This window comes from Fundulus heteroclitus, unplaced genomic scaffold, assembly GCF_011125445.2.
Source record: "Fundulus heteroclitus isolate FHET01 unplaced genomic scaffold, MU-UCD_Fhet_4.1 scaffold_39, whole genome shotgun sequence".
Lineage (NCBI taxonomy): Eukaryota > Metazoa > Chordata > Actinopteri > Cyprinodontiformes > Fundulidae > Fundulus > Fundulus heteroclitus.
The window spans coordinates 1,610,626-1,637,238 of NW_023396803.1; the positions used below are offsets into that span (position 1 = coordinate 1,610,626).

At 40.0% G+C, this 26,613-nt stretch overlaps 1 protein-coding gene across 4 annotated transcripts in view; it reads left to right on the top strand.

The window, feature by feature from the left end:
- Nucleotides 1-15,736, top strand: part of ankrd27 (ankyrin repeat domain 27 (VPS9 domain)) — a 104,332-nt gene extending 88,596 nt beyond the window's left edge. For 2 of the 4 annotated variants that reach the window (XM_036130893.1, XM_036130895.1), the window contains 4 exons: nt 5,852-5,945; nt 6,067-6,145; nt 6,232-6,295; nt 15,198-15,736. In XM_036130893.1, coding sequence (XP_035986786.1) covers nt 5,852-5,945; nt 6,067-6,145; nt 6,232-6,295; nt 15,198-15,377 — 417 coding nt within the window. In that variant the 3' untranslated portion in view covers nt 15,378-15,736. Of the gene's footprint in view, nt 1-5,851; nt 5,946-6,066; nt 6,146-6,231; nt 6,296-14,289; nt 14,372-15,174 lie in introns of all 4 variants that reach the window. The other 2 variants (XR_004929113.1, XM_036130894.1) reach the window with 2 other exon arrangements.
- Nucleotides 15,737-26,613: the final 10,877 nt, after the last annotated feature.

Here is a 26,613-nt window from a genome sequence, read left to right on the forward strand (position 1 = left end):
CCTAGCTTTAGCCTAGCCTAGCTTTAGCTCCACAATGGCTTCCTCTCCTACTATTACTTCAGCCTCTCCGTCTCTGACTAAGTCTCCCCTTATCTCCTGCTCTCTGTGTCAGATGTTTAGCTATTCCTCTGCTCCTTTAGTGATAATGGTACTTGTAATAAATGTAGTGTTTTTGTAGCTTTGGAGGCGAGGGTGTCAGAATTAGAGTCCCGGCTCCATGCTATGGAAAGACCAGCTGATAGCCGCCCCTCTGCTAGCGCGGAGCCACATAGACCTAGCGTTAGTTCACTTAGTGGTCCTCCAGAAGCACCCGAGCAGCCGGGTAAGCAGGCCGGCTGGGTGACAGTTCGTAGGAAGCATAGCTCTAGATTTCAGCCCCCAGTTCACCACCAACCCGTCTGCGTTTCAAACAAATTTTCCCCACTCAGCGACACACCCGCTGAGAAGCCGATCCTGGTTATTGGGAGCTCAATAGTCAGAAACGTGGCACTAGAGACACCAGGGACCATAGTTAAATGCCTGCCAGGGGCCAGAACGGGCGACATAGAATCTTACCTAAAACTGCTGGCTAAGGATAAGCGTAAATACAGTAAGATTGTTATTCACGCTGGCGGTAATGACACCCGATCACGCCGATCGGAGGTCACTAAAGTTGGTGTTGCTTCGGTGTGTGAGTTTGCTAAAGCAATGTCGGACTCCGTAATTTTCTCTGGTCCCCTGCCTGATTTGACCAGTGATGACATGTTTAGCCGCATGTCATCATTCAACCGCTGGTTGTCTAGGTGGTGTCCTGAAAACGACGTGGGCTACATTGATAACTGGAGAACTTTCTGGGGAAAACCTGGTCTGATCCGGAGAGACGGCATCCATCCTACTTTGGATGGTGCAGCTCTTCTTTCTAGAAATCTGGCCGGATTTATTAGTCCTCCTAAATGCTGACAACCCAGGGTCCAGACCAGGAAGCAGAGCCGTAGTTTAACACACCTCTCTGCAGCTTCTGTACTGTTACCCATCCATTATCCTATTGAGACGGTGTCTTTCCCACGGCCAAAACTTAACAGATCAAAAACTTATCTAAAAGGAACAAATCATAAAAACCTAATAAAAATCAATACGGTTCACCTTGAACCTAAAAATAAAACAATTAAATGTGGTCTATTAAATATAAGGTCTCTCCCTCCAAAGACTTTGTTAGTTAACGAATTGATTTCTGATAAACAGATTGATTTGTTTTGTCTCACAGAAACCTGACTACAAGAGGACTACGTTAGTATAAATGAGTCAACTCCCTCCAATTATTCAAATTTCCACATTCCCAGATCTGTGGGAAGAGGAGGAGGAGTGGCAACCATCTTTCAGTCTGATTTATTAATTAGTCCCAGGCCAATTAATAACTACAGTTCTTTTGAACATTTAACCCTCAGTTTCCCTCATCCAAACTGCAAAGCAATAAAACCTCTTCTGTTTGTTGTTTTGTATCGTCCACCAGGCCCTTACACTCAGTTTTTGGATGAGTTGTCAGATTTCTTATCTGATTTGGTGTTAAATACTGATAAGGCTATTATAGTGGGTGATTTTAACATCCATGTTGACACAGAATGTGATAACCTTAGTGTAGCCTTTAAAACTATCCTAGATTCAATTGGTTTTGCTCAAAATGTGCATAAACCGACGCACTCTTGGCTCCATACTTTAGACCTTGTGCTGACATATGGCATTGATTGTGAAGAATTAACAGTATTTCCTCACAACCCTGTCCTATCTGATCATTTTTTAATAACATTTGAGTTTAATCTAACTGAGTTCTCCACCCCCAAAAGAGGGTTCCATTATAGTAGATCTTTATCGGATAATGCTGTATCAAAACTGAAAGAGTCTGTCCCCTTTTTAATATCCTCCGTATTGCAGAAATGCCCTGTAGATGGCAGCAATGTTGTTTCTTCCAATTCACAAATAGATGTCTTTGTAAACGGTATGACTTCGTCATTGCGTTCTGCATTAGACAATGTAGCTCCCTTGAAAAAGAAGGTGATTATTCACAGGAAGCTGGCTCCTTGGTTTAATTCAGAGCTGCGTTTCTTGAAGCACAATGTTAGGAAATTGGAGAGAAAATGGCGCTCTACACACCAAGAGGAATCCTACCTAATCTGGAAGAACAGTCTATTGTTGTATAACAAGACCCTTCGCAGAGTTAGAGCAGCATATTTTTCATCATTAATTGAGGAGAATAAGAATAATCCTAGATTTCTCTTCAGTACAGTTGCCAAACTTACCCAGAGCCACAGCTCTGTTGATCCATCCATTCCCTTAGCTCTTAGCAGTAATGATTTTATGGGATTCTTCATAAATAAAATTGATTCCATTAAAAATAAAATAATTGGCATCCTCCCAAACATGATTACCTCGTCCTCAGTAAGTGAGGCAGCATTGGAGGAATCCTTAGAACCTGTGCAGTGTCTGAACTGTTTAAAAGCAGTAGAGCTTTCTGAGCTATCTAAAATTTTAGCTTCATCTAAACCTTCTACCTGTATGTTAGACCCAATCCCAACCAAGTTGTTTAAGGAGGTATTCCCTCTGATCAGTGGTCCTATTTTAGACATGATTAATCTATCCTTGGTAAATGGATATGTACCACAGGCTTTTAAAGTAGCTGTTATTAAACCTTTACTTAAGAAACCATCTCTTGATCAAGATGAGTTAGTAAATTACAGACCTATATCTAATCTTCTTTTCTTATCTAAAATTCTTGAGAAAGTAGTTGCTAATCAACTATGTGAACATTTACAAAGTAATGACCTACTTGAGGAGTTTCAGTCAGGCTTCAGAGCTCATCATAGCACTGAAACAGCTCTGGTGAAGGTCACCAATGATATTCTCATGGCCTCAGATAATGGACTTGTGTCTATACTTGTCCTGTTAGATCTCAGTGCTGCATTTGATACAGTTGATCACAATATTCTCCTACAAAGACTTGAGCATACTGTAGGGATTAAGGGAAAAGCATTAGGCTGGTTTAAATCTTATCTGTCGGACAGATTCCAGTTTGTTCATGTTAATAATAAATCTTCCTCAAACTCTAGGGTCACTTGTGGAGTACCACAGGGTTCAGTCCTTGGACCAATTCTATTTACTATATATATGCTTCCGATTGGCAACATTATCAGACAGCATGGGATTAATTTCTACTGTTATGCTGATGACACTCAGCTATATTTATCCATAAATCCAGATGAATCCAATCAGTTACTTCGACTGCAGTCATGTCTTGATGACATCAAAAGCTGGATGACTTTAAATTTCCTGCATTTAAATTCTGACAAGACAGAAGTTGTAATCTTTGGGCCAGAGTCTTCAAAAAATAAAGTTCTTAATCAATCCCTTAATCTGGATGGCATTAACTTGGCCTCTGGTAATAAAGTTAAAAATCTTGGTGTTGTTTTCGACCAAGACATGTCATTTAAATCCCATATTAAACAGGTTTCCAGAGTTTCCTTTTTTCACCTCCGGAATATCGCCAAAATTAGAAACATTCTGTCCAGGAGTGATGCTGAAAAACTAGTCCATGCATTTGTTACTTCAAGGCTGGACTATTGTAATTCTTTACTATCAGGAAGTCCACAAAATGCAGTTCGAAGTCTTCAGCTGATTCAAAATGCTGCGGCAAGAGTTCTGATGAAAATCAACAAGAGGGATCATATTTCTCCAATTTTAGCTTCCCTTCATTGGCTTCCTGTTAAATCAAGAATAGAATTTAAAATTCTCCTTCTAACGTATAAAGCCCTTAATAATCAAGCTCCATCATATATCAGAGCTCTGATTACCCCGTATGTTCCTAACAGAGCACTTCGCTCTCAGACTGCAGGTCTGCTGGTGGTTCCTAGAGTCTCTAAAAGTAGAATGGGAGGCAGATCCTTTAGCTATCAGGCTCCTCTCCTGTGGAACCAACTCCCAGTTTTGGTCCGTGAGGCAGACACCCCGTCTACTTTTAAGACTAGGCTTAAAACTTTCCTTTTTGACAAAGCTTATAGTTAGAGTGACTCATACCCTGAGCTATCTCTATAGTTGTGCTGTGATAGGCCTAGGCTGCTGGAGGACATCAGGGTCTAATTTTCTCACTCTACTGATTTCTACTGTTCTTCAGTCTACTGTTCTCCAGTGTTGCATTGTATTACATTGAAATGACTGTCGTCATTTCAGCTTTTAACCTTTTGCTCTCTCTCTTTTTCTTCATAGTAGGTACACCTGGTCTGGCGTTCTGTTAACTGTGACATCATCCAGAGAAGACGGCTCACCCGCTACTACCATCTAATGTAGAACAGATTACTAGATCAATGTGTGCTTCTGTGCTTTTTTGTCTCTCTTGTTGTGTCTCTGCTCTGTCTTCTGTAACCCCAGTCGGTCGAGGCAGATGACCGTTCATACTGAGCCCGGTTCTGCCGGAGGTTTTTCCTTCCCGCTAATGGGTGGTTTTTCTTCCCACTGTCGCTTCATGCGTGCTCAGTATGAGGGATTGCAGCAAAGCCATGTACAATGCAGACGACTCTCCCTGTGGCTCTACGGTTCCCCAGGAGTGAATGCTGCTTGTCGGGACTTTGATGCAATCAACTGGTTTCCTTATATAGGACATTTTTGACCAATGTGTATAATCTGACCCAATCTGTATAATATGATTGAACTTCATTTTGTAAAGTGCCTTGAGATGACATGTTTCATGATTTGGCACTATATAAATAAAATTGAATTGAATTGAATTAAATAGAGCACTTAACAGGTGGAACAAGAGTCTGGCTAATTAACTAGTAAATGTTAACAGGTGTGACAGACTGCTGAGGAGGTGAAGTGAAGATGACAGAAAACAACTGATGACAATGAAAACTAACAATAAATAAAGTCAAACCTAATCCAAATGAGATGAAAAAATTAAAATAACAGAAAAACGAAGCCAAACCAAAAGTCAACCATGACACAGACAGCATGCAGGCCACATAACCTTGTTATGTTTATTTATAAAACACTTGAAATAATCCCCCCCTCTGGTTTTTTTGCAAATCGCACACTGCTTATATTCATAACACAGATAGATAGATAGATAGATAGATAGATAGATAGATAGATAGATAGATAGATAGATAGATAGATAGATAGATATGTATAGACAGCTATTTATTTGGCTTATTTTTAATACTTGAAAATCTACATATGCACATCTATGTCTAAATACAATAGTCTGTACTGTATGCAAACTAAAAACCTTGAAAAAGAATGGTCTTGCACAGCTTTTTGCTAGTGTTGCCACTCTGCAGCTTTAGTGTGTCCAATTTTGCAACATGGTGCAGCCTTAGTTTATAGAAGGCAGATACAAATTTCCATGCAGCACAGGAATGAGGTATCTTTTCTGATCCACGTACACTGCAACACTGCCACATACAATATGCCGGTGACGTTGACGTGCGAACCTCTGCCCAACGACGCGTCTATATATATGATGTCTATGGTCTCAGCCCCCATTCACTGATGATGGAACCAAAAGTTTGCAGTGGGAGTGAGATTGGTCTCGCTGTTGTTACCATGGCAAACACAGCTGGGCATGAATCAGGCCACCGGGTTCAAGGTTCTCATAGAACAAGGAAAAAACAAAATGAGGCACTTAACCTTTTCTTGTCATTAATTGTGTAGTTGCTATTTCTTTCATTTAGAAGCATTACTCCATGCAGTCAATAACTTTCATACTTCTTCCACTCATCCAAAAAAAACTTTAATTTGTATTTTGTTCAGCTTCAATATGTGTGTGCATCCCTGTCAGTAACAGAGGAGCAGTACCTTCATGCTTTCGTATTTCCTTTTTGAACAGAACACTGAAACTTTGAGAGCTCTGCAGAAAGCATCGGGATTTTCCCCTGAGGCAGAACCAATAAAACTCCTCTCTGTGCCCAAAGGAGCTCTGGGTAACATCATTAACTTGCTGACCACTCAAAGCATTTTTTCACTGTTTCAGAGCTGTTAGTGTTCTGCTTCAGCTCCAGACTGCTCATCCTGTTAATGATTCGACCCTTTGTTGTGTTGCAGCTCATTCGCTGATGCAGCATCTGAAGCTGCAGGATAACTCCAATGGCAGAAGGCAGAAACATGCCCAGTCTGTCAGCAGGTGGGCCACCAACATGTCCTTCCTCATCAGAAACAGTTCAGTACGATTAACCACAATAAACATGTTCTTTTTTTGTTTTACTGTAGGATGCAGCACATGAGAAAAGGCTCATGTGCCACTCCCCCCAGGAGTCCACCATTCTTTAACCAGGTACACTTTACCATATACTTTAAAACCCCTTAAACCCAACAGGTTTAGGAACAATATCCGGCTGAAATGACATACCTGATATACATCAAGTACAGCTCCACAGCTATAAAGTGTAAATGTAAACTTTTGGTATTTGTTTGACACTATGGCACTAAAGATTATTTTTTTCTGGAACCACTATTGCAAATGTCACTAATTCTGATTCATAGGTGATTAACCAAAGACAAATGAGTCTCTCCTAAATTATTTTCAAAATAAACACTATAAACTACATTAAAACCCTTTTGAAAAATTTCTTTGGTTGTTTTGGTAAAATACAGGCATAAAAATAGAAATGTATGCTAAAACCAGTCCTGGGTTGAAAAGAAGCAGCTTTCTGCTCCAGCAGAGGTTCAGAGCAGTAAATTTTCAGAGCAGTAAATTTATTTATTTATTTATTCGAACATGATACAAATATAAAAATAAAATAGTGCACAGTAACAAGAAGTGCATAAGAAAGAAGAGAAAATACAGATTTTTGTTTCAGTTAACATATCATGCTCAAAACGGGGTAGGAAGAAGTGAGAACTTATAAACTCCTACCCCTAAACACTTGAGACTTTAGAGTCCTACTGTCATTAGAAAAAAAAAATCAAAATCAAAGTGGCAGTTTGAAGTAACAGTTACTAATATTTACCTATACATTTTCCCATTTTATGCTGGTTTATCTTTCTAAACCCTTACACCAAGTTATTATCTTCAATACACACCTTATTGCTTTCTGTCCCCATGTGTATATCTATTGAAAATTACCTCTTTGTACCTTCTTTTGAATTGTGTTAAACTATTGCTTTGTTTTAAATCTTCATGTAACTTATTCCATAACTTTACACCTTTAATTGAAATACAGAAGCTTTTCCTTGTTGTTCTAAAATTGCGGATCTTGAAGATTGAGTGACCCCTTAAGTTATACCCCCCTTCTCTTTCAGAAAACGTGCTCTGTATGTGCTCAGGTAACAACTTCTTTGATACCTTGAACATAAATTGAGCCATTTTAAATTCTACAAGGTCGTCAAATTTGAGAATTCTGGATATTATGAAGAGCGGGTTTGTATGCTCATAATAACCGACATTATGGATGATTCTAATGGCTCGTTTCTGTAGGACGGTTACCGGATGTAAAGAGCTCTTGTAATTAACTCCCCACACTTCACAGCAATATGATAAATATGGTAAAATCAGAGAGTTATATAGAGTATGAAGTGATTTAGCATTCAATACATGTCTAGCTCTGGCCAATATGGATATACTTCTACTGAGTTTACTCTGTAAATGTTGAATATGAGGTTTCCAACTGATTTTGTCATCTATTATTAAACCGAGGAACTTATTAGCAAAAACCCTTTCTAGAGTTACGTCCTCTATTTGAACTTGAATTTCAATATTTTTATAACTGTTCCCAAAGACCATGAATTTCGTCTTGTCCAAATTTAGGGATAATTTGTTATGGTCAAACCATATCTTTAACTTACTAATCTCTGAAGTGACTGTTGAGAGAAGATGCTCTAAATTATCTCCTGAGGCTAGAATGTTTGTGTCATCAGCGAATAAGATAAATTTTAATGCATTGGACACTTTACTGATATCATTTATATAAAGATTAAATAAAATTGGTCCCAATACTGATCCTTGTGGTACTCCACAGACAGTCTCCTGCCAATCAGATTCCACATCTCCCAATTTCACAAATTGTTTCCGGCTCTTTAAATAACTCCTCATCCAGTCAGAAACTACTCCCCTAATTCCATAGCGTTCTAATTTTTTAAGTAGGATTTCATGATTTATTGTATCAAAAGCTTTCTTTAAATCTATAAATATCCCTACTGCCAGTTTCTTACTATCTATTGCGTTGGTTATTTCTTCTATTAAGTCAGTTACGGCCAGCGATGTTGACCGGTTTGCTCTGAATCCATATTGACTGCTGATAAGTAGCGAATGTTTTTCTATGAATTGTTCCAGTCTTTTCTTAAAGAGTTTTTCCAGGATTTTAGAAAATTGTGGGAGAAGAGAAACAGGCCTGTAGTTAGTGAAGAGGTGTTTGTTGCCAGTTTTATACATTGGTTTGACCTTCGCTATTTTCATTTTGTTGGGAAATGATCCTGTTTGAAATGATAAATTGCAAATATAAGTTAGTGGTTTAGAGATTCCTTTAATTACTATTTTAATAGTTTTCATGTCCAGATCATCACAGTCAGTGGAAGTCTTATTTGTACAGTTATTCACAATGTTTATGATTTCTTCTTCTAGTACAGGGTTGAGATATAAGGAGCTGGGATTATTCTCAATTAGATATTGCTGAGTTGCAGTTTTTGTAGTCGGTATTTTTTCTGCTAGTTGAGGTCCTATATTAACAAAAAATCTATTAAATTTATTGACGACACTTTTCAAATCAGTTATATTCTGTTCATTATCTATAAAATAGTCTGGATATTTGTTATTGTTAACTTTTCTAATGACTCTATTTAAAATATTCCATGTTTCCTTAATGTTGTTTTTATTCCTATCCAGTAATTTATAATAATAGTCCTTTTTACATGTTTTTATAATATTAGTTAACTTATTTTTATATTTCTTATATTTGTTTTCTGATTCAGACGTTCTATGTTTTAGAAATTCTCTATAAAGTTTGTTTTTCTTTTTACATGCCTTTTGTATTCCTTTTGTGATCCACTGTTCATTTTTTTGATTGCTTTTCCTGTTATATTGTTTGATTGGGCAGTGCTTGTTATATAATATTTTAAATATTTTTAAAAATTCATCATATGCTGAATTCACATCATTCATTTTATATATTAATCTCCAATCATAGGCCAACAACTCGGCTTCTAGAGCTCTTAGTGTCTCTTCAGACGTAACCCGTCTGTAATGCGTCTCTATTTTTTGATTGTCTGTTTTGCACTTACAGTCGTAGACTATGAACACTGGTAAGTGATCGGTTATGTCATTCATTAATATTCCACTAGTTAAATTATTTTCCAGCACATTTGTAAAAATATTATCAATTAAGGTAGCGCAGTGCGATGTAATGCGACTGGGCCTGGTGATTTTAGGATACAAGCTTAAACTGAACATGGTGTTAATAAATTCTTCAGTCATTCTATGTCTATTTGGATTGAGAAGGTCAATATTGAAATCCCCACAGAAAAATATTATTTTTTGATTAATTGTTATAAATTTTTCTTCTATCCAGTTGTTGAATACTTCAATGTTTGATCCAGGGGCTCTATAAATGCAACTCACTAAGACATTTTTCCTTTTTTCCATGAGTATTTCTATAGTCACACATTCAAACATGTTGTCCATCACAGTTGACATTGTTTCAATCAACTTATAATTAATCTTCTTATCAACATATAAAGCTACTCCTCCTCCATTTTTGTTTTCTCTGTTCTTACAAACCATTTCATAACCATTGATTTCAAAGTCTATGCCCTTATCACTATTGAGCCAAGTTTCTGATAAGGCAATAACATTGAATGTCTGTGAAAGTTGTTGGAGGTATTGTTTGATGCTGTCAAAATTTGCATAGAGGCTTCTGCTATTAAAGTGAATTATTGACAGCTTTTGTTCCATTTTAATGCTGTTATTGAACTGATCATCACTGTAATAGTGACAACTATCATTGCTGACATTATAGAAGTTGTTATCAGGATCAATGTCAATTTCAATATCTTGCTGATGATAGTTTCTGTGTTGGAATACGGGTAGCTCTATATCCTCATAGGCCGTGATATGTTGCATGTTTCTCATTCAGAAGTGAACGTCAGATATGTCTGGCTGTCTGTCATACATTGTTGGATAGTTTAGGGGTACTAGTACGTGGATGGGTGATCAACTTATCATAACGTAGGTAAGCAATGTCCCCTCTTTGACGTGCTGCTTTTAAGTCCGGCATTAGTTCCGCCCTCCTTTTCCTTACTGCATCCGTGAAGTCTTCGTTAATAAAAATCTTAGATCCCTTAAGTGCCTTGGTGCTCTGCAGAATAGTTGATCTGTCCTTGTATCGTAAAAATTTGACAACAATGGGCCTGGGTCTGTCTCCTCTCTGTTTACCGGTGCGGTGAGCTCTCTCAATGTCAACCTTATGTTGAAAGTTTAGCTTTTCATTTAAAATAGTTTTCACTTTCTCCTCAGTCTCAGCCCAAGTCTCATTTGGTGATTCAGGAATTCCATCAAAAACCAAATTATTTCTTCTTGATTGCCCCTCAAGGTACTCCATTTTATCCGTGATAGTCATCATACCCTCACATACTTTAAATATGTCTGACTGCACCGTGTCAGGTTGGAGAGATGGGAGGTGAGAAGTGCCAAAGCTAAATTCAAGGAAAACAGCTGCTGGACAGAGATGGTGTGTTAGTGCAACCTCACATAGTTTGCCTGTTTTTCTCAGTTGCTTTGTTGCATTTCTCACAACACTATTTACATTTGCTCTACTGTTGATACAGTTTTCAAAACAATAAGAACAAAATGCAAAACCTAGTTGATATAACCTGCTATAACTTGCTATAAATGGATGGCTCATTCCTCAAAAGCAAGTATTCATGCCAATGCATGTGTCAGTGTCATCAATATGAAAAGTCCCAACGGTCTTGATTCTGAATTCTTGAATAGGTAGATTCCCAGAGACCCTAAATAATTTTTCGAATTAAATGATCTAGACTTGATTTCTAGACTCAAGAAGTGGATTGAAGGCTGGAAGCTTCTACCATTTCTTTGGTAGGTTGTGTTAGTATTATCAAAATGGTAGTACTTCCTAAATTCTTTGTCAGAACATTTCCATTTTTTTTTCTTTCTTCTGCTTTTTTATAAATTGTTGGACTTATGCATTTTATTTTGGCATATAAGCCACCTCAGAAATCTAAGGTTCATTTGCAGAAATCAAGCTAGGAGGGTGGCTTTGGTCTTCTAGTATTTCGTTATTACTGGGCATGTAATGAAAGGTCATGGACTTTTTGTACTTCAGGAACAGATGTGGCAGTTATCTCAGCCGCCACCTGCCCAGGCTTGCCACGGATCGAGTCCCATAATGCAATACTACAAAAGTTAGCTTCACTGCCTGCAATTTTATTCTCCAAACCAGACAATGCACCCAAAAACTTTATCTCTGATTTTGTACTTGGGAATTCACTTAGGATTTGAAAACAGATTAAGGGGGTTTTAAGGTTGCAAGACATAACCATATTTGCTCCAAGCTTTAGATCTGGGCTCTTAGATTCAACTTTTGAGCTCTGGGCAGCTAGAGGACTTTCCACTCTTAATGAAATTTTCACTGATGATCAGTTTTCATCATTTCCATAGCTACAATCTAAATAACCATTTTTTTAATTACTTACAAGTTAGGAGCTTTGCAAAGCACCTTGGTCTTAGTGCAGGTCTGCCGCTAAAGCAAATTTTTTATGATCTACTTACCAAATCTCCCACTTCCAAACATCTAATTTCACAACATGTGGCTGTTTTCATCCCTTCTACCTCATCCCATCCTATTAGAGATGCATGGGCCAAAGATCTTTGGGTTTTAATTACTCCTGAGTATTGTAACCACATTTTAATGGGAATTAAAAATTGTTCTATCAATGCCAGGTTCCAACTTATTCAGTTTAAAGTTGTTCACCATCTACACTATTGTAAAACTCTGTTAAATAAACCATTTTCTACTTTATCCAGTGCTTGTGACAGGTGTGGACATCTAAACGCCATCCTGCTTCGCCTCTTCTGGCATTGCTCTAAGTTAACAATTTTCTGAACAGAACTTTTCTCAACATTTTCTGCAGTATATATGAGCGCCTGGCTCCCTGTAGTATTAGTTAGTGGTTCCTTTTCCCCTCTTACCACCAATCTTTTCAATATTTCAGTGTCCTGGGAATCGTCTTGTCTATCAATATTCTAAATCTGGAGGCTAACACAGCAAGTTTCTTATATAACATCACTGTAAAGCTTTTGCATGGTGGCAGTGAGACTGGATTCTTTCCTTTTCCTTGTGTATTTTGATTTTCGTTATTTAATTTTTTCAGTTTATTTTTATTTATTGCTCTCTTTTATTTACACCACACCATTGATTTGGTAGGAGAGTGGGATTGTTTAATTTTTTGTTCTTTATTTATATTTGCACAATATCTAAATTGATGCTGAACAATCAATCAGAATGAGGTTGGTCAGATTTTGGAAGGGGAATTGGTGCCTTCCCCTGTCAGTCTATAACCCAATGTTTTGAGACTGTTAGTATATACAACATCAGTTATGTTTAATCCTTTACATGATTATGTTGGATGCTGTAGATATTTCAATTGGTGCCAAATATGTATGTTTACAGTGTTTGTCTTTTTACAAAAGTGAAATTAAAATAAAAGTTAAAAAAGGATGAAAAGTCTTGACACAATTGTTTATGAACAAGAGTCAAATGGCTTTGTCCTGGTTTCATTGTGACAGTTCACTCTGTAAATGTTTTCCAATACAAAAACAGATCTTGAGGACAATACCTAAAAATGCTCAAGACAGCACCATATACTATTTGCACAGGCATTTGAAAACTACAGTAAAGTTACACACTACTGTATTTAGGGAGTTAACTGAGCTCAAGTGCAAGCTACCAGAATTGACAAAGACTTCTGGCTAGGTGTTGATCAACTTAAGAAATAACTGAGCAAAAGTCTGGTTGCCTCCGATTTAAGCCTGTTTGCAATATTCCCAGAGATATTATCATCCTAGCAGCAGTTTGTGTCTGTCTCAACCATGAGACATTGTTGTCATTCACCATTGCACAGATGGCTTCCTCTTGTTGTAGAGTAAAAAGGTTCCCTCCTCCACCTCAGTGAGGTCGTTTTGCAATTGTGTGTGTTGCAGAGTAAAATTACGGTAAATATGGCAAATCTTTACTTAACACTACTGTACACTACAATACACTAAATGTGTGCTGCAGTAAAGCTGCATGTCTATACGTAAAATAAAAACATTAAGAAGTTCTTGTCCCACTGCAAGCTTCATATGACGCAATGACAGCAGTGCAGTTGCAGCGCTGAATCACTGAATCACATACATCTGTTTACCCGATGAAATGTTTGAATAATTGAATTGAGAGTGGTTCTCTCAACATTTGGCTGCACTCTTTGACCAGCCTTAGCCATTGTGAGGCTGTGACTGACAACTTGATTTCATCAGGAATCCACCTATATCATTGGCCTCTTCCTCCCTGCACACTCACCCCTAAACCACAAGGCTGACCTTCCATTTCTGTGTCACAGTATTGTAGAAATGGTGCACATGTCCTGCTTGGTTCATATATGCTTGTAAAGTGGGGGTTTATGGGATTCAGCTCTGAGTAATTGTAGAGAAGTGGCTCATCATTGGTTGCAGGAATGCTTCACATACCTCTCCTCATCAGTGAAAGCTGAGGTTTGCCTAAGAAGTGTTCAATTTAAGAGAGATTTTCAGGGAAAAAATATGTAATACTAATAATTATTAATTATAATATTAATAATAATTTAAAATATTCTAGATGGATTTTGACACCTAATTCAACATTATTGTATGTAATGATTCAAGCAATGAAATGAGGACTACTAGTTTTTTATGGAATGACTATCTAGCATTCACAAGTATATTTATTTTTTACTGACATGACATGAGCAAATAATAATGCTATAAAACAGCAGAGTTGTATAAAAGCAATTGATGCTTGTAAAAAAAAAAGTGCAATTTGTTGGAAGGAATGAGAATCTGCTACTATCATGTGCACAAATGACTGATGTTGAACTAACAGCCCTGCAAATGTTAATAGTGATGTAAGGAATGCACCAAAGCCACTGAGAAAAGCTGAAACACGATGTCTGTCACCTCAAACATGAGGGCAAACAGTGAAAGTAGGCGTCAATAAGGTCAGGAAGTCAGACATCCAACATGTGTTTTACACATTTTAAGCCTTAAAAATATATTTTCCCATAATGTGTCTTCTTTGAAAGCTTTCTGATAGCTGACAACAGTGGTACCGTACCAACATCTGCAGGCCCAGATGTTCCATGTGTCTGCACACTGTGCAACCAGGTCAGTCAAGTTTGCAGTAAACCTTTTCAGATGTGTTTGAAAGTGGCCATAAGAAAACAGCAAATAACTAACGTGACGATACATCATGCGAATGAGTTGCAGAAAGTGGGGAAAATATGGGAAAAAATATAATAAAGACTGTGAAAGCACGTGCACTGAAAGACTGCAACTGATCTCAGATGAGAGATGTCTCAAAGGCATTCTGCCGATTCTACAAGTGTGAAGTAGGTGTTCTTGATGTTGATTTTAAGCACAAAAACAACTGAACATTTCCCTTCCATGAGGCTAACACACATAGCTTTATGTGTTTCAATGCCCCAAAACATGACACAGATCAAAGAAATTAAGTAAAAATGCAAATTTCTATGGTAAGAGTTTAGCATGATTTTGCTGTCTCTTATTTCTACTGCCAAAATAAATACAAACATCCATTTATACTGTTTACAAGTGGCCTCTGTATTAGTGTGGTGGGTTGCCTGTAGGGCTTGTGTTCATAGAGCTGGTTGCTTGTTTCTCTGGTGAGATCTGGCAACACTGCTCCTGTCAGCCCTGCTGTTTGGTAATCATCTCTAAATGGACCTAAACCTAGGTCCTTTCTTCTGTCTGCTACAAGGCTCTGAAATACGGACAGTAGTCCTAAATAATAACTGTAGAAATTTAAAGGCTAATATGTTGTTCATATTGCTTTTACTTAACACCTTACCAAACATTCAATTTATACGTCGTATTTATTTACTTCTGAATCGTCCACAGGGACTAATTATCTGAACAGGGCAAAACCGCATTGTCTTCTTGTCTGACAGGATGTGGATTTTTCCTCCTGCAGGAGAACCCAGAGCGGAGGAGACTGAGGCGAGGCGAGACAGTGGAGGTCCACAGCCTCTTAGGAAGCCCTGATCTTCAGTCTCATCAGAAGGAGCGACCCCTGGTTCGTTGTCACACGCTGGACTGGGGGGTTCACTCCCCAGAGCAAGCTAATCCCCCACATCACTCTGACACTGACTGATCGCTTATTAGAAACATGGCTGTTGGGGCTTTGCAGCCAGGAGATGCAAACGTACGTAACCTGACGTTAAATCCCAGCCCATGTAGAGAAACTTAATAAAGCCCTCTACTCAGCTGAATCCTCTGGTCGACTTGTCTTGGCTGAGAGCCACGTGACAGCTCCTTGACTGGAAACAGGCAAGACGAGTCTTTAGACGGCCTAAATCTTCATCTCACCACAGGGAGAGAGAAAAATTGTGCTGTTTGCTTTTAATTATTTTAATGCACTTTTTTCATTTCATGTATGAGAGTTAAAACTGATGAATGTGCCTTATTTATTTATCAGCCACATCATTCAATAAAATACATTTTGGTGAAGTATATTGTATATCAGTTGCATTTGTCACCTTAGGTACAAAGGGTTTTAATGTTAAACTACAAAAGTTAGTTTCTGATAAAAGTGAGCCTCTTTGCTGAATCTTTATATCTGCTTCTATATCGGCTACAAGAAATGTGTTTTTAATCAGTGGCTCTACACCTGAGGTAGAGCCAAAGAGCACCATCTGTGCATTGCCCCAAAGTTTTCCCAGCATTAATGGAATATACAGCACAAGGTTTGAAGGAAGTAAAAAAAAAAAAGACATCAATATTTGTAAAGTTGCTCTTAGATGAAATGGAAATGATTGACATATGGAGGAGTCTCAATACTCTTGAAAATAATTTTTACACAATACTCTGCAAGCACAACATTCATTCATAGATCAGATTTTTTAACAATATGGCAGACAGATCGTATTTGAGTAAGATTGTAGGGGCAGTTCTTTTTCTAACTCTGCTCGGTGTTTCGCTATGGGAATCGCCTCCCCGTGACCAACTATGGAAGCTCCAATCACATCACTTCTGTCTGTGACGGACAGGTTGAGCCGTGTCCGTGGCTCCACCCACAGACCATTACCACGGCCAACCTACCCGCCTCAACTCATTCTCGCTTTCTTCCCATATGAAGACTACAGCTAAGCTCCCTCAGCGCGCTCAGGCTAGCTTGGACCTGTTTAACTGTTCTTAAGCATTCCGTAAAGGAAAATGTTGCTGAACGCAGGACAAGGACAGCACTGTACCGTGCTGGGTAAGCGCTTCGAAAGAAGCATCTTCTAGGAACACAAACGCTAGGAGCAGTGTGACCGCGTAAAGGTGAGCTGCTCCTGTATCTACTGTTTTAATTAACAGAATAGATGGCGTTTGTGTTGCCAAGCTAACACGTAAAGGTGGGCTTGGTTTTTGGTTAGCGGTGTATCGCTAGCATAAGAGTCTGGCTGACGTGTCGTGGCAGGCCGACTTAATCTAATTTAAGAGCTAACGTGTAACGACAAGCTTTAAAGCTGGACGCCCCCTGGCCAGCAGCTCAGGATGCAGGAGGAGCAGAACGGGATGATGGTAAAAAGCTTCCACCTGTTTTACCATCTAGAAAGCAACTTCTACCAGCCGTTCCTGCTTGCATGAGAGAAATTAGCCATTTGTGGTCCAGTCCATTTAAGAGCAAGCTTCCCACCAAGGGCTTCTCTAAGCTGGAGATACAGGGCATGGGGGAGTTGGGGCTGGCCGAACCCCCTGCAGTAGAGCCTTCAGTGGCTTACCACCATTTACCAAAGGATGTACAAATATGCTGGTCAGTCAGTGTGCTCGCTCAAAGCTGTTACACTGTTGTCTGAATACCAAGGTGAAATCCTGGAGGAGCTGGGGCGTCAACTGGACTCTGGGACACCTAACCCCAGTCTATGGAAGGAGATTTGTGTGGTGAATGATCTCATCTTACACTCCTCTAGAGGTGCAGTTTAAGGTTGTGGTCGTGCCATGTGTCTGGTGGTCTCAGGGGAAAGAGGCCTATGGTTAAACCTGTCAGGCCCGAGTGATTCCCAGAAGGCTCAGATTATGGATGCAACTTATGACCTGACAAAAGGTCTATTTGGCCCCTCCTTGGAGAAGATGAGGGAGACAAGTACCATCAGAGAACAGGAGGGAGAGGCTTTTAACCTTTGTTTTCCTTGCAAGCCCAGCCAAACTCACCCACAGGGACCCAGACCTGGTTTTGCTGCTGCAGCAGTCAGGCTGTGGCAAAGTGGAGCCAGGACTTCAAGGAGACCTGCCACACAACCTGCCCAGCAAAGCAAAAGGGAGAACCCAAGACCATGGGGGAAGCATTTTTTTTGCAGCGGCTACTGCAAGAAATCGTTCATCCCACCCCAGGGAGAGCAAGAAGAAGCGGGCCACCTAACCCCTCTGTTGACAACCTCTCCTCTGAAGAGAAGGTTTCCAGGCAACAGAACAAACTTCTCTGTCCAGGGTTCAGATGCTCCTGTAGTTCCCAGTTCACAAAGAGTCATGTTAAGTTCTCCCTCTCATGTTCAGAGAGAAGACATCATGGGGCTGAGGACACAGGGTCACCAAACACTTCAGCAGTGTCATCCAACACACCACAGCATTTTGTCAGTTTTACCAAGCACTCAGCTGTGCCCCATCGCACAATGTTTTGTTCCGGGCGAATCAGAGAAAATAAACAAAGCTTTTTTGCAGCCAGGCATGTTGCCGAGGGCAGAAACCCCCCACAAAAGAGTAAATTAACACCAATAGTTCTCTGCCACTCCCCTCTGCACCCAGCAGAGGGAGCTTGCGCTCTTTACAATAGAGCCGAGCACAGCTGTGCAGAAGGGGTGACGTCAGCGGCCCCGGGGGAATCAGAGAAAATAAAGCTTTTCTGCAGCCGGACATGCGCGCCACCGAGCTGCCCGGGCAGATCGGTGGCGCACATGTGCAGTCTCTCCATGGGTTTTGAATATGATTTCCAAAGAGTACAGACTACAGTTTGCTGTGATTCGGGGATTCAGCTCACGTCTTGGAGGACCAAATCGCATCCCTGTTAGACAAAAAAGCGATCAGAGTAGTACCGGACGAGGAAGTTCGTCAGGGCTTCTACTCTCACTATTTTCTCATTCCAAAAAAGACGGCGTATCACTACGCGCCATACTGGACCTACATGTGTTAAACAGACATTTACACAGATATATATTCAGGATGCTAACACACAAAGCACTGTGCCGCTCCATCGGTCCGGGGGATTGATTTGTAACCATCGACCTCTCGGATGCATATTTTCTCATCTCCATTTACCCCCAACACCGAAAGTTTGTCAGGTTTGCATATCAGGGCGAAGCCTACGAGTTTCAAACCACCCTGTTTGGGCTGTCATTAGCCCTGAGGGTGTTCAGCAAGTGTGTGGAGGCGGCGCTGTCCCCTCTGAGGACGCACGGGATCAGCATATTTTCGTACATAAACGTCTACCTCATTTGCTCTCGATCAAGCGAACAGGCAGTCAACGACTCCCTGGTGGTGATGAACCACCTTATCAACCTCAGGTTCAGAATAAACCAGGTGAAAAGTCGCCTGATTCCCGTGCAATGCACAGAATATTTGGGTCTTAGAATAAACTCCCTTATCGTTTCACACCATCAGAGGGGAAAATCCTATCACTCACTCAGTGCATGACTCGTTTTCAGTTGGGAAACTTTGTTTCATAGACCCTTTTCACATGACGTCACTCAACTTCCGTTTTGAAGTGGAGCAGGTTATCTCTACATCCAGCTACATAATTTTACATAGAAAATTCGGGAGGTCAAGACGTGTTTCACTGATAATCAGCACAATTTCATAAGGTAAGACTGAGACCACAATATTAAGCGTGTCGTATTGACTATCTTTATTTTCCTTAGTATTTGTAGCGATCATTGCTGTTATATAGACTGTAGCTTTGTTATTATAGAAATAAATCTTGTTTTTCACTGAGTGAAAAAAGAGACATTTATCTGCTACATCGTTCCCCTTACTTGATTAAGGTGACATGATATATATAATTGCAGTCACTGAATTCAAAAGATCTAATTCCATTTGAATCTTTTTGTTCATTCCTAAAAAAATAATCACCATGGGTCTATTGGACAGTACTTCTGATTCTGAATTTTCTGTGTATTATTATGAATTTTCTTCATAATATTATTTGCACTTACAGGGGTTGGACAATGAAACTGAAACACCTGGTTTTAGACAATAATTTTTTAGTGGTCTAAAAGTGTAGGGCCTCCTTTTGCGGCCAATACAGCGTCAATTCACCTTGGGAATGACGTATATAAGTCCTGCACAGTGGTCAGAGGGATTTCTAGCCATTCTTCTTGCAGGATAGTGGCCAGGTCATGACGTGATGCTGGTGGAGGAAAATGTTTCCTGACTCGCTCCTCCAAAACACCTCAAAGTGACTCAATAATATTTAGATTTGGTGACTGTGCAGGCCATGGGAGATGTTCAACTTCACTTTCATGTTCATCAAACCAATCTTTCACCAGTCTTGCTGTGTGTATTGGTGCATTGTCATCCTGATACACGGCACCTCCTTCAGAATACAATGTTTGAACCATTGGATGCACATGGTCCTCCAGAAGGTTGGGTAGTCCTTGGCAGTGACGCACCCATCTAGCACAAGTATGGGGCCAAGGGAATGCCATGATATGGCAGCCCAAACCATCACTGATCCACCCCCATGCTTCACTCTGGGCATGCAACAGTCTGGGTGGTACGCTTCTTTGGGGCTTCTCCAACTCTCCCGGATGTGGGGAAAACAGTAAAGGTGGACTCATAAGAGAACAATACATGTTTTAAATTGTCCACAGCCCAAGATTTGCGCTCCTTGCACCATTGAAACCGACGTTTGGCATTGGCACGAGGGACCAAAGGTTTGGCTATAGCAGCCCGGCCGTGAATATTGACCCTGTGGAGCTCCCAACGGACAGTTTTGGTGGAAACAGGAGAGTTGAGGTGCACATTTGATTCTGCCGTGATTTGGGCAGCCATGGTTTTATGTTTTTTGGATACAATCCGGGTTAGCACCCGAACATCCCTTTCAGACAGCTTCCTCTTGCGTCCACAGTTAATCCTGTTGGATGTGGTTTGTCCTTCTTGGTGGTATGCTGACATTACCCTCGATACTGTGGCTCTTGATACATCACAAAGACTTGCTGTCTTGGTCACAGATGCGCCAGCAAGACGTGCACCAACAATTTGTCCTCTTTTGAACTCTGGTATGTCACCCATAATGTTGTGTGCATTGCAATATTTTGAGCAAAACTGTGCTCTTACCCTGCTAATTGGACCTTCACATTCTGCTCTTATTGGTTCAATGTGCAATTAATGAAGACTGGCCACCAGGCTGGTCCAATTTAGCCATGAAACCTCCCACACTAAAATGAGAGGTGTTTCAGTTTCATTGTCCAACCCCTGTATATTAATGCACTTTTTTCTTAGTTTTTGTGCAAAATACTGTGGCCTGAAATTGTTTTGTTTATTATACTGTATTAGTAATGACGTGCTGCAGACCTCTTAGTCAGATCAACCTTTGAAAAAGAGATCTTAATCTCAATGGGAGTTTATCTGGTTAAATAAAGGTTTTAAAAAGTATTATAATTAATCTATGCACAGTGGCGCAGTGGGTAGCGCTGTTGCCTTGCAGCAAGAAGGTCCTGGTTTCGAGTACACCCCTGGGTCTTTCTGCATGGAGTTTGCATGTTCTCCCTGTGCATGCGTGGGTTCTCTCCGGGTACTCCGGCTTCCTCCCACAGTCCAAAGACATGACTGTTAGGTTAATTGGTCTCTCTAAATTGTCCTTAGGTGTGAGTGTGTGTGTGTGAATGGTTGTTTGTCCTGTTTGTCTCTCTGTGTTGCCCTGTGACAGACTGGCAACCTGTCCAGGGTGTACCCCGCCCCTCGCCCAGTGAACGCTGGAGATAGGCACCAGCAACCCCCGCGACCCCATGAGGGACTAAGCGGTTTGGAAAATGGATGGATGGATATAATTAATCTATTTTTTCTTCCCTTGTCCTCCTTGTGTCCATCTCTCAGCAGAATCATATCTACCAAGCATGGCACAATCACAGAGAAACTGCTACTGCAGTGTCCCACAGTGCTCGAACAACAAAAATCTTTTTTCCATATCTCAGTTTTCATGACTTCCCGGCTGATGCTGAGACTCGTGCCCGTTGGGTGACGGCAATAAGAAGAGACGAGGGGCCAAATTTTAAAATCCTTTGAGGCATCACTTACGTCTGCAGTCAGCACTTCTCTTCCGAGGAGACCTACGTTTCTGCAAGTGGTCGAAAGAAGTTAAAGAAGGGAGCAGTACCATCTATATAGACCCTTTTCAGATGACGTCACTCAACTTCCGTTTTGAAGCGGAGCAGGGTATCTTTACATCCGGCTACATGCTTTTACATAGAAAATTCGGGAGGTGAAGATGTGTTTCACTGATAATCAGCACGATTTCATAAGGTAAGACTAAGACCACAATATTAGGCGTGTCGCATTGACTATCTTTATTTTCCTTAGTATTTGTAGCGATCATTGCTGTTGTATAGATGCTTTGATGGGGACAGTAACATATAGATCAAAGCTAACATGCAGCAGCTTGTTAGCTTACCTTACCAAACTTGTACCTACCAGAAATCAGCGTGATTTCATAAGGTAAGACTGAAAGCACAATATTAAACGTGTCTTACTATCTTTTTTTCCCCCTTAGTATTGTTAGCGATCATTGCTGTTATATAGATGCTTTGATCGGGACTGTAACATGAAGATCAAAGCTAACATGCAGCACCTTCTTAGCTTACTTTGCCTATCATTAATCTGATGTAGATGTTATAAAATTATCACTGTAGCTTTGTTATTATAGAAATAAATCTTGTTCACTGAGTGAAAAAAGAGACATTTATCTGCTACATTGTTCCTCTTACTTGATTATGGTGACATGTTATATATAATTGCAGTCACTGAATTAAAAATATATTATTCCATTTGAATCTTTTTGTTCATTCCTAAAAAAATTACCGTGGGTCTATTGGACAGTACTTCTGTTACTGAATTTTCTGTGTATTATTATGAATTTTCTTCATAATATTATTTGCACTTATATTAATGCACTTTTTTTAGTTTTTGTGCAGAATACTGTATATTTTAAGTAGAAGCCTGAAATTGTTTTATTATACTGTATTAGTGATGACATGTGCTGCTGACCTCTTAGTCAGATCAACCTTTAAAAAAGAGATCTTAATCTCAATGAGAGTTTATCTGGTTAAATAAAGGTTTTTAAAAGTATTATAATTAATCTATTTTTTCTCCCCTTGTCCTCCTTGTGTCCATTTCTCAGCAGCATCATATCCACCAAGCATGGCACAATCACAGAGAAACTGCTACTGCAGTGTCCCACAGTGCTCGAACAAAAAAAAAAAAAAACTTTCCATATCTCAGTGTTCACAACTTCCCGGCTGATGCTGAGACTTGAGCCCGTTGGGTGACGGCAATAAGAAAAGACGAGGGGCCAAATTTTAAAATCCTTCGCGACAGCACTTACGTCTGCAGTTAGCACTTGTCTTCCGAGGAGACCTACGTTTCTGCAAGTGGTCTTTAACAAATTAAACTGCATCTTTCTTTCTTAAAGATATTTGAGTAATAAGTTTATTTATCTTTTCCCAAGATAATTTCAGTGGGTCACCACGTACATTTTTATTAGAGCTGTCAAAATCAATTTGTTAATGAAAGGAAATTAATCTGCGAAATTAATTAATTTCTGCACATACAAATACCTGTATACTGTGATTGCACACCGTCTCCTTCTCCTCCATTGTTTACATTTCAATTGTTTACTGTTAAATCACTGCTGCACTTTATCCTGTAATTTACTGTAATTCTCAAGCTATATGCAAACGAAATTCAGTTCTGTACGCACTCCGTGCTACAAAATGACAAATAAAGTTGTCTAAGTCTAATTTGTCTATGGATGAACCCAGAACCACACACGGGACTTAAAATGAAAGTTTTTATTGAAGGTTTGATGGGATGGAGGGGGATGTAACCAGCGAGGTAGAACTGCACGGGAACAGGATGATGGTGTTGGCAGGAGTTGACGGCCCGGAGAAAGACTTCTTGGAACCAGGAACAGGCAGCAGGGTCCACAGCTCGGCAGAGAATTGACAGTTCAGGGGAGAACCCACCAGAGCTTGGCAGCAGGCTCTTCTGTAAGGCAGAGGGGAACTGGAGCAAGGCAGCAGGATAAACAGGGAGCAAGCCTTGAAGAGAAAAGCAGAGGTGGCAGGGTTCCTAACGTAGACAGGCATGGAGAAGGTGTTGGATTGATGACGGACTAGCAGGGAAATGAGAACAGAGAGAGACCTAAATAGGGAGACTGGCAGGTGAAATGACTCTAACTAATTAACTACTAACAGGTGTGACTGACTGCAAGGGGAGTGAAAGAAGGCTAAGGGAGAAGGGGAGGAGGAAACTGAAAACTTACACTAAATAAGGTCAAATCATAACTAAAACCCAAATGAGGAAGAAAATTTAAAACTAATGGTAAACAAAAGCCAAATCAAAATTAAACTATGACATTGTTTCTAACAAAATTATATCCACCATCATATTTGGCACAATAGAGCAATAAAGACCTAATGTTACTTTCTTCACCTCATGAAAATTAAGAATTATTGTTAAGCCTACTGCTACCTTCAAATTATGTGGATGAACCTAAAATTGATAAGTGATGCTAAAGTGTATTCTCCTCTTTTCTCTAAATGTAAAATGGACAGAGCTGCTATGAAGTAGCAGGGCTACTATGTGATTACATAGAGCTTTACCTGCAGCACAAGAACACGACAGGCACTCTAGAGCCACGGGGTCCTCTTTGTTGTCCAGTGTAAACTGGAAATAGAGACATGCTGTTTTAGATGGATTTAACTAATGTTTAATTTATCAAAGCAGCAACATGAAAATTATGACTGTTGGGAACAGCAGATTCAAAGAAGTTTAATTTTCACTCACTGACTACATTTACATGTGTACAATAATAATCGGTGTTATCAGAATCAAATTACCCCTATGGGACACCGTTGTTTGAACTGAAAGCTATAAAAATCTGATAACACACCAGGTCTTGTTATTTTTATGGCATTCTCAGGCTCAATCCTCCATTTGACTTTAGTCAAGAACACTAATTCATGCGAGCATGATTTAGTCAAAATATTAAAAACCCAGGAATGCTTATCTATGTAATTAATAACTAAAATATATGAAGTGTGATGTCTGAATTTTTTGAAAATCCATGTTTTTTGGTCACTTCCTGAAAAATAACAGTATAGGACAAAAGGGGTTTGCCCCGACAGCAGCATAATTCATAAATACTATAATGAACTGATTATTAGTGTGCATATAACATTATTGACAGCATCTTTCTCAGTCTTTGATGTGCTAAACTATCGCAGTTTTAAAAGGAATGGACAAAATTATTTTCCTAATTGATGCTCCAAATCTACTGACGAGACTGAGAAACACACTGAACCCACAGAGGAACGTTGTGGGATACTGCAAAGTCTGCAACCTCAGTAAAATACTATACAAAAAGGAAAAGCTGAAGGGAATGAGGCTCCTCATTTTTCTTCATAGACCTGTGACAGCGTGCTCTAACTGTGACCAAGTGACCAACAGCATTTGACACTGTTCCAAAACAAAGTATGAAAAGGCTCAACATTATACATCAATGTTGTGGTGTGACTCATTGGCTAAAAGCTGCGAAACAGAATAGCTGATATAGCAATAGTTTAATATATTACAACTAGCGTAGCAATATAATGGAGAAATAGAAAACTAATAAATGACAAAAGTCCTGTTGGTAGTGTAGTTATCATTATCCCAGCATCTATGCTAACAACAGAGCTAAGAAGACAAAGCTCTTACCTTCATAATAGAAAAGGTATTGTTCCACAAAGAACTTGTAACCTTTGTCGAGTTTGGAGGCTGGTGTGCGGAAAGCTTTTGTGCCAGTCTGTGCACGTCTCCCAAATGAAATTTGGGTAGATTAGTCAGGGACTGTGTGAAATCCATATGTAAAAACACTGCTCGCGGAGAAAGCGGAAATAAAGATACCCTGCTTCTCCGCAGAACGGAAGTTGCATGACGTTACCGTGAAAAGGGTCTATTACGACTGTGCCTGCGGCTCCTTGATCTTATGGCGTTGGTGATTTCTGTTGTCCATTTGGGGCTTCTGCTGATGAGGAACTTTCAATGGTGGGTCGCGTCACTGCGACTCTGTCCCCGAGGGTAAGAATAACACAGGCATGTGCGGTGGCTCTTCAGCCGTAGAGAGACCCGACGCTTCTCACGGTAGGCGTACCTCTGGGGACGGTAGCATCCAGGGTTCCCCTGACTACCGATGCGTCACTGACTGGTTGGGGTCCAACTATGATGGGCAGAATGGTGAATGCTGTATGGTCGCCAAAAATGACACGGCTTCACATCAATATGCTGGAACTGCACACGGTGTTCCTCGCTTTGAAACACTTCATGCCCCTATCTGATGGGTCGCCACGTTTTGGTAAAGACCGACAACTCCACTGTGGTGGCTTATATCAACTGTCGGGGCGGGACCAGATCCCTGCAGCTACACAGACTGGCCAGGGATATAATTATGTTGAGCAGTACCAGAGTTCTATCGATCTGAGCAACGCACGTAAAGGGAATTTTGAACGGAGGGGCCGATCTTTTAACCAGAGGGAGCCCTCTGTATGGGGAATGGAAGCTGCATACTGCATAGATGGTGGAGCAGATCTGGCAGAGATAACGGCGGGCTGCCGTAGATCTCTTCGCCTCATAGGAAAACGCTCATGGACCTTTTCACAACAACTGGAAGCTGCGTCTGAAAGGGCTGGGGCACTTCCTGTGTTGGTGACTGTAGTTCAAGTACTCTGAAAAATGTCTCTCCTCCTCCGGTCCTTTTCATCATCCTTACTTAATTTGCCAGCACTTTCTTTCGCTGATGCGGAGGAAATCGCAGCGGCGAATTTGCCCACCAACAGATGTGTGAAAGGATACAACTTCTTCCACAAAGAATATACCCACAGCTATCAAGGTAAGAAAAGACGTAGCTTAGCGAGCTAACAAGATATGAACTACATATCTTGTTATGTAGTTGATAACAAGATATGAACTACACAAACATCATAATGAAGCCTAACTTAGTTTGCTAAATTACATGGAATATTGGAGACATACATAGTTTAAACTTTTCCATTATATTTTGAAATTCCGAAATGTATTTGCCAGTAGAGTTTGTTAAAAACAGCATCCCAGAATTTATTTATGAGATATTAGATGACGCTTGATGTTGAAACTATGCT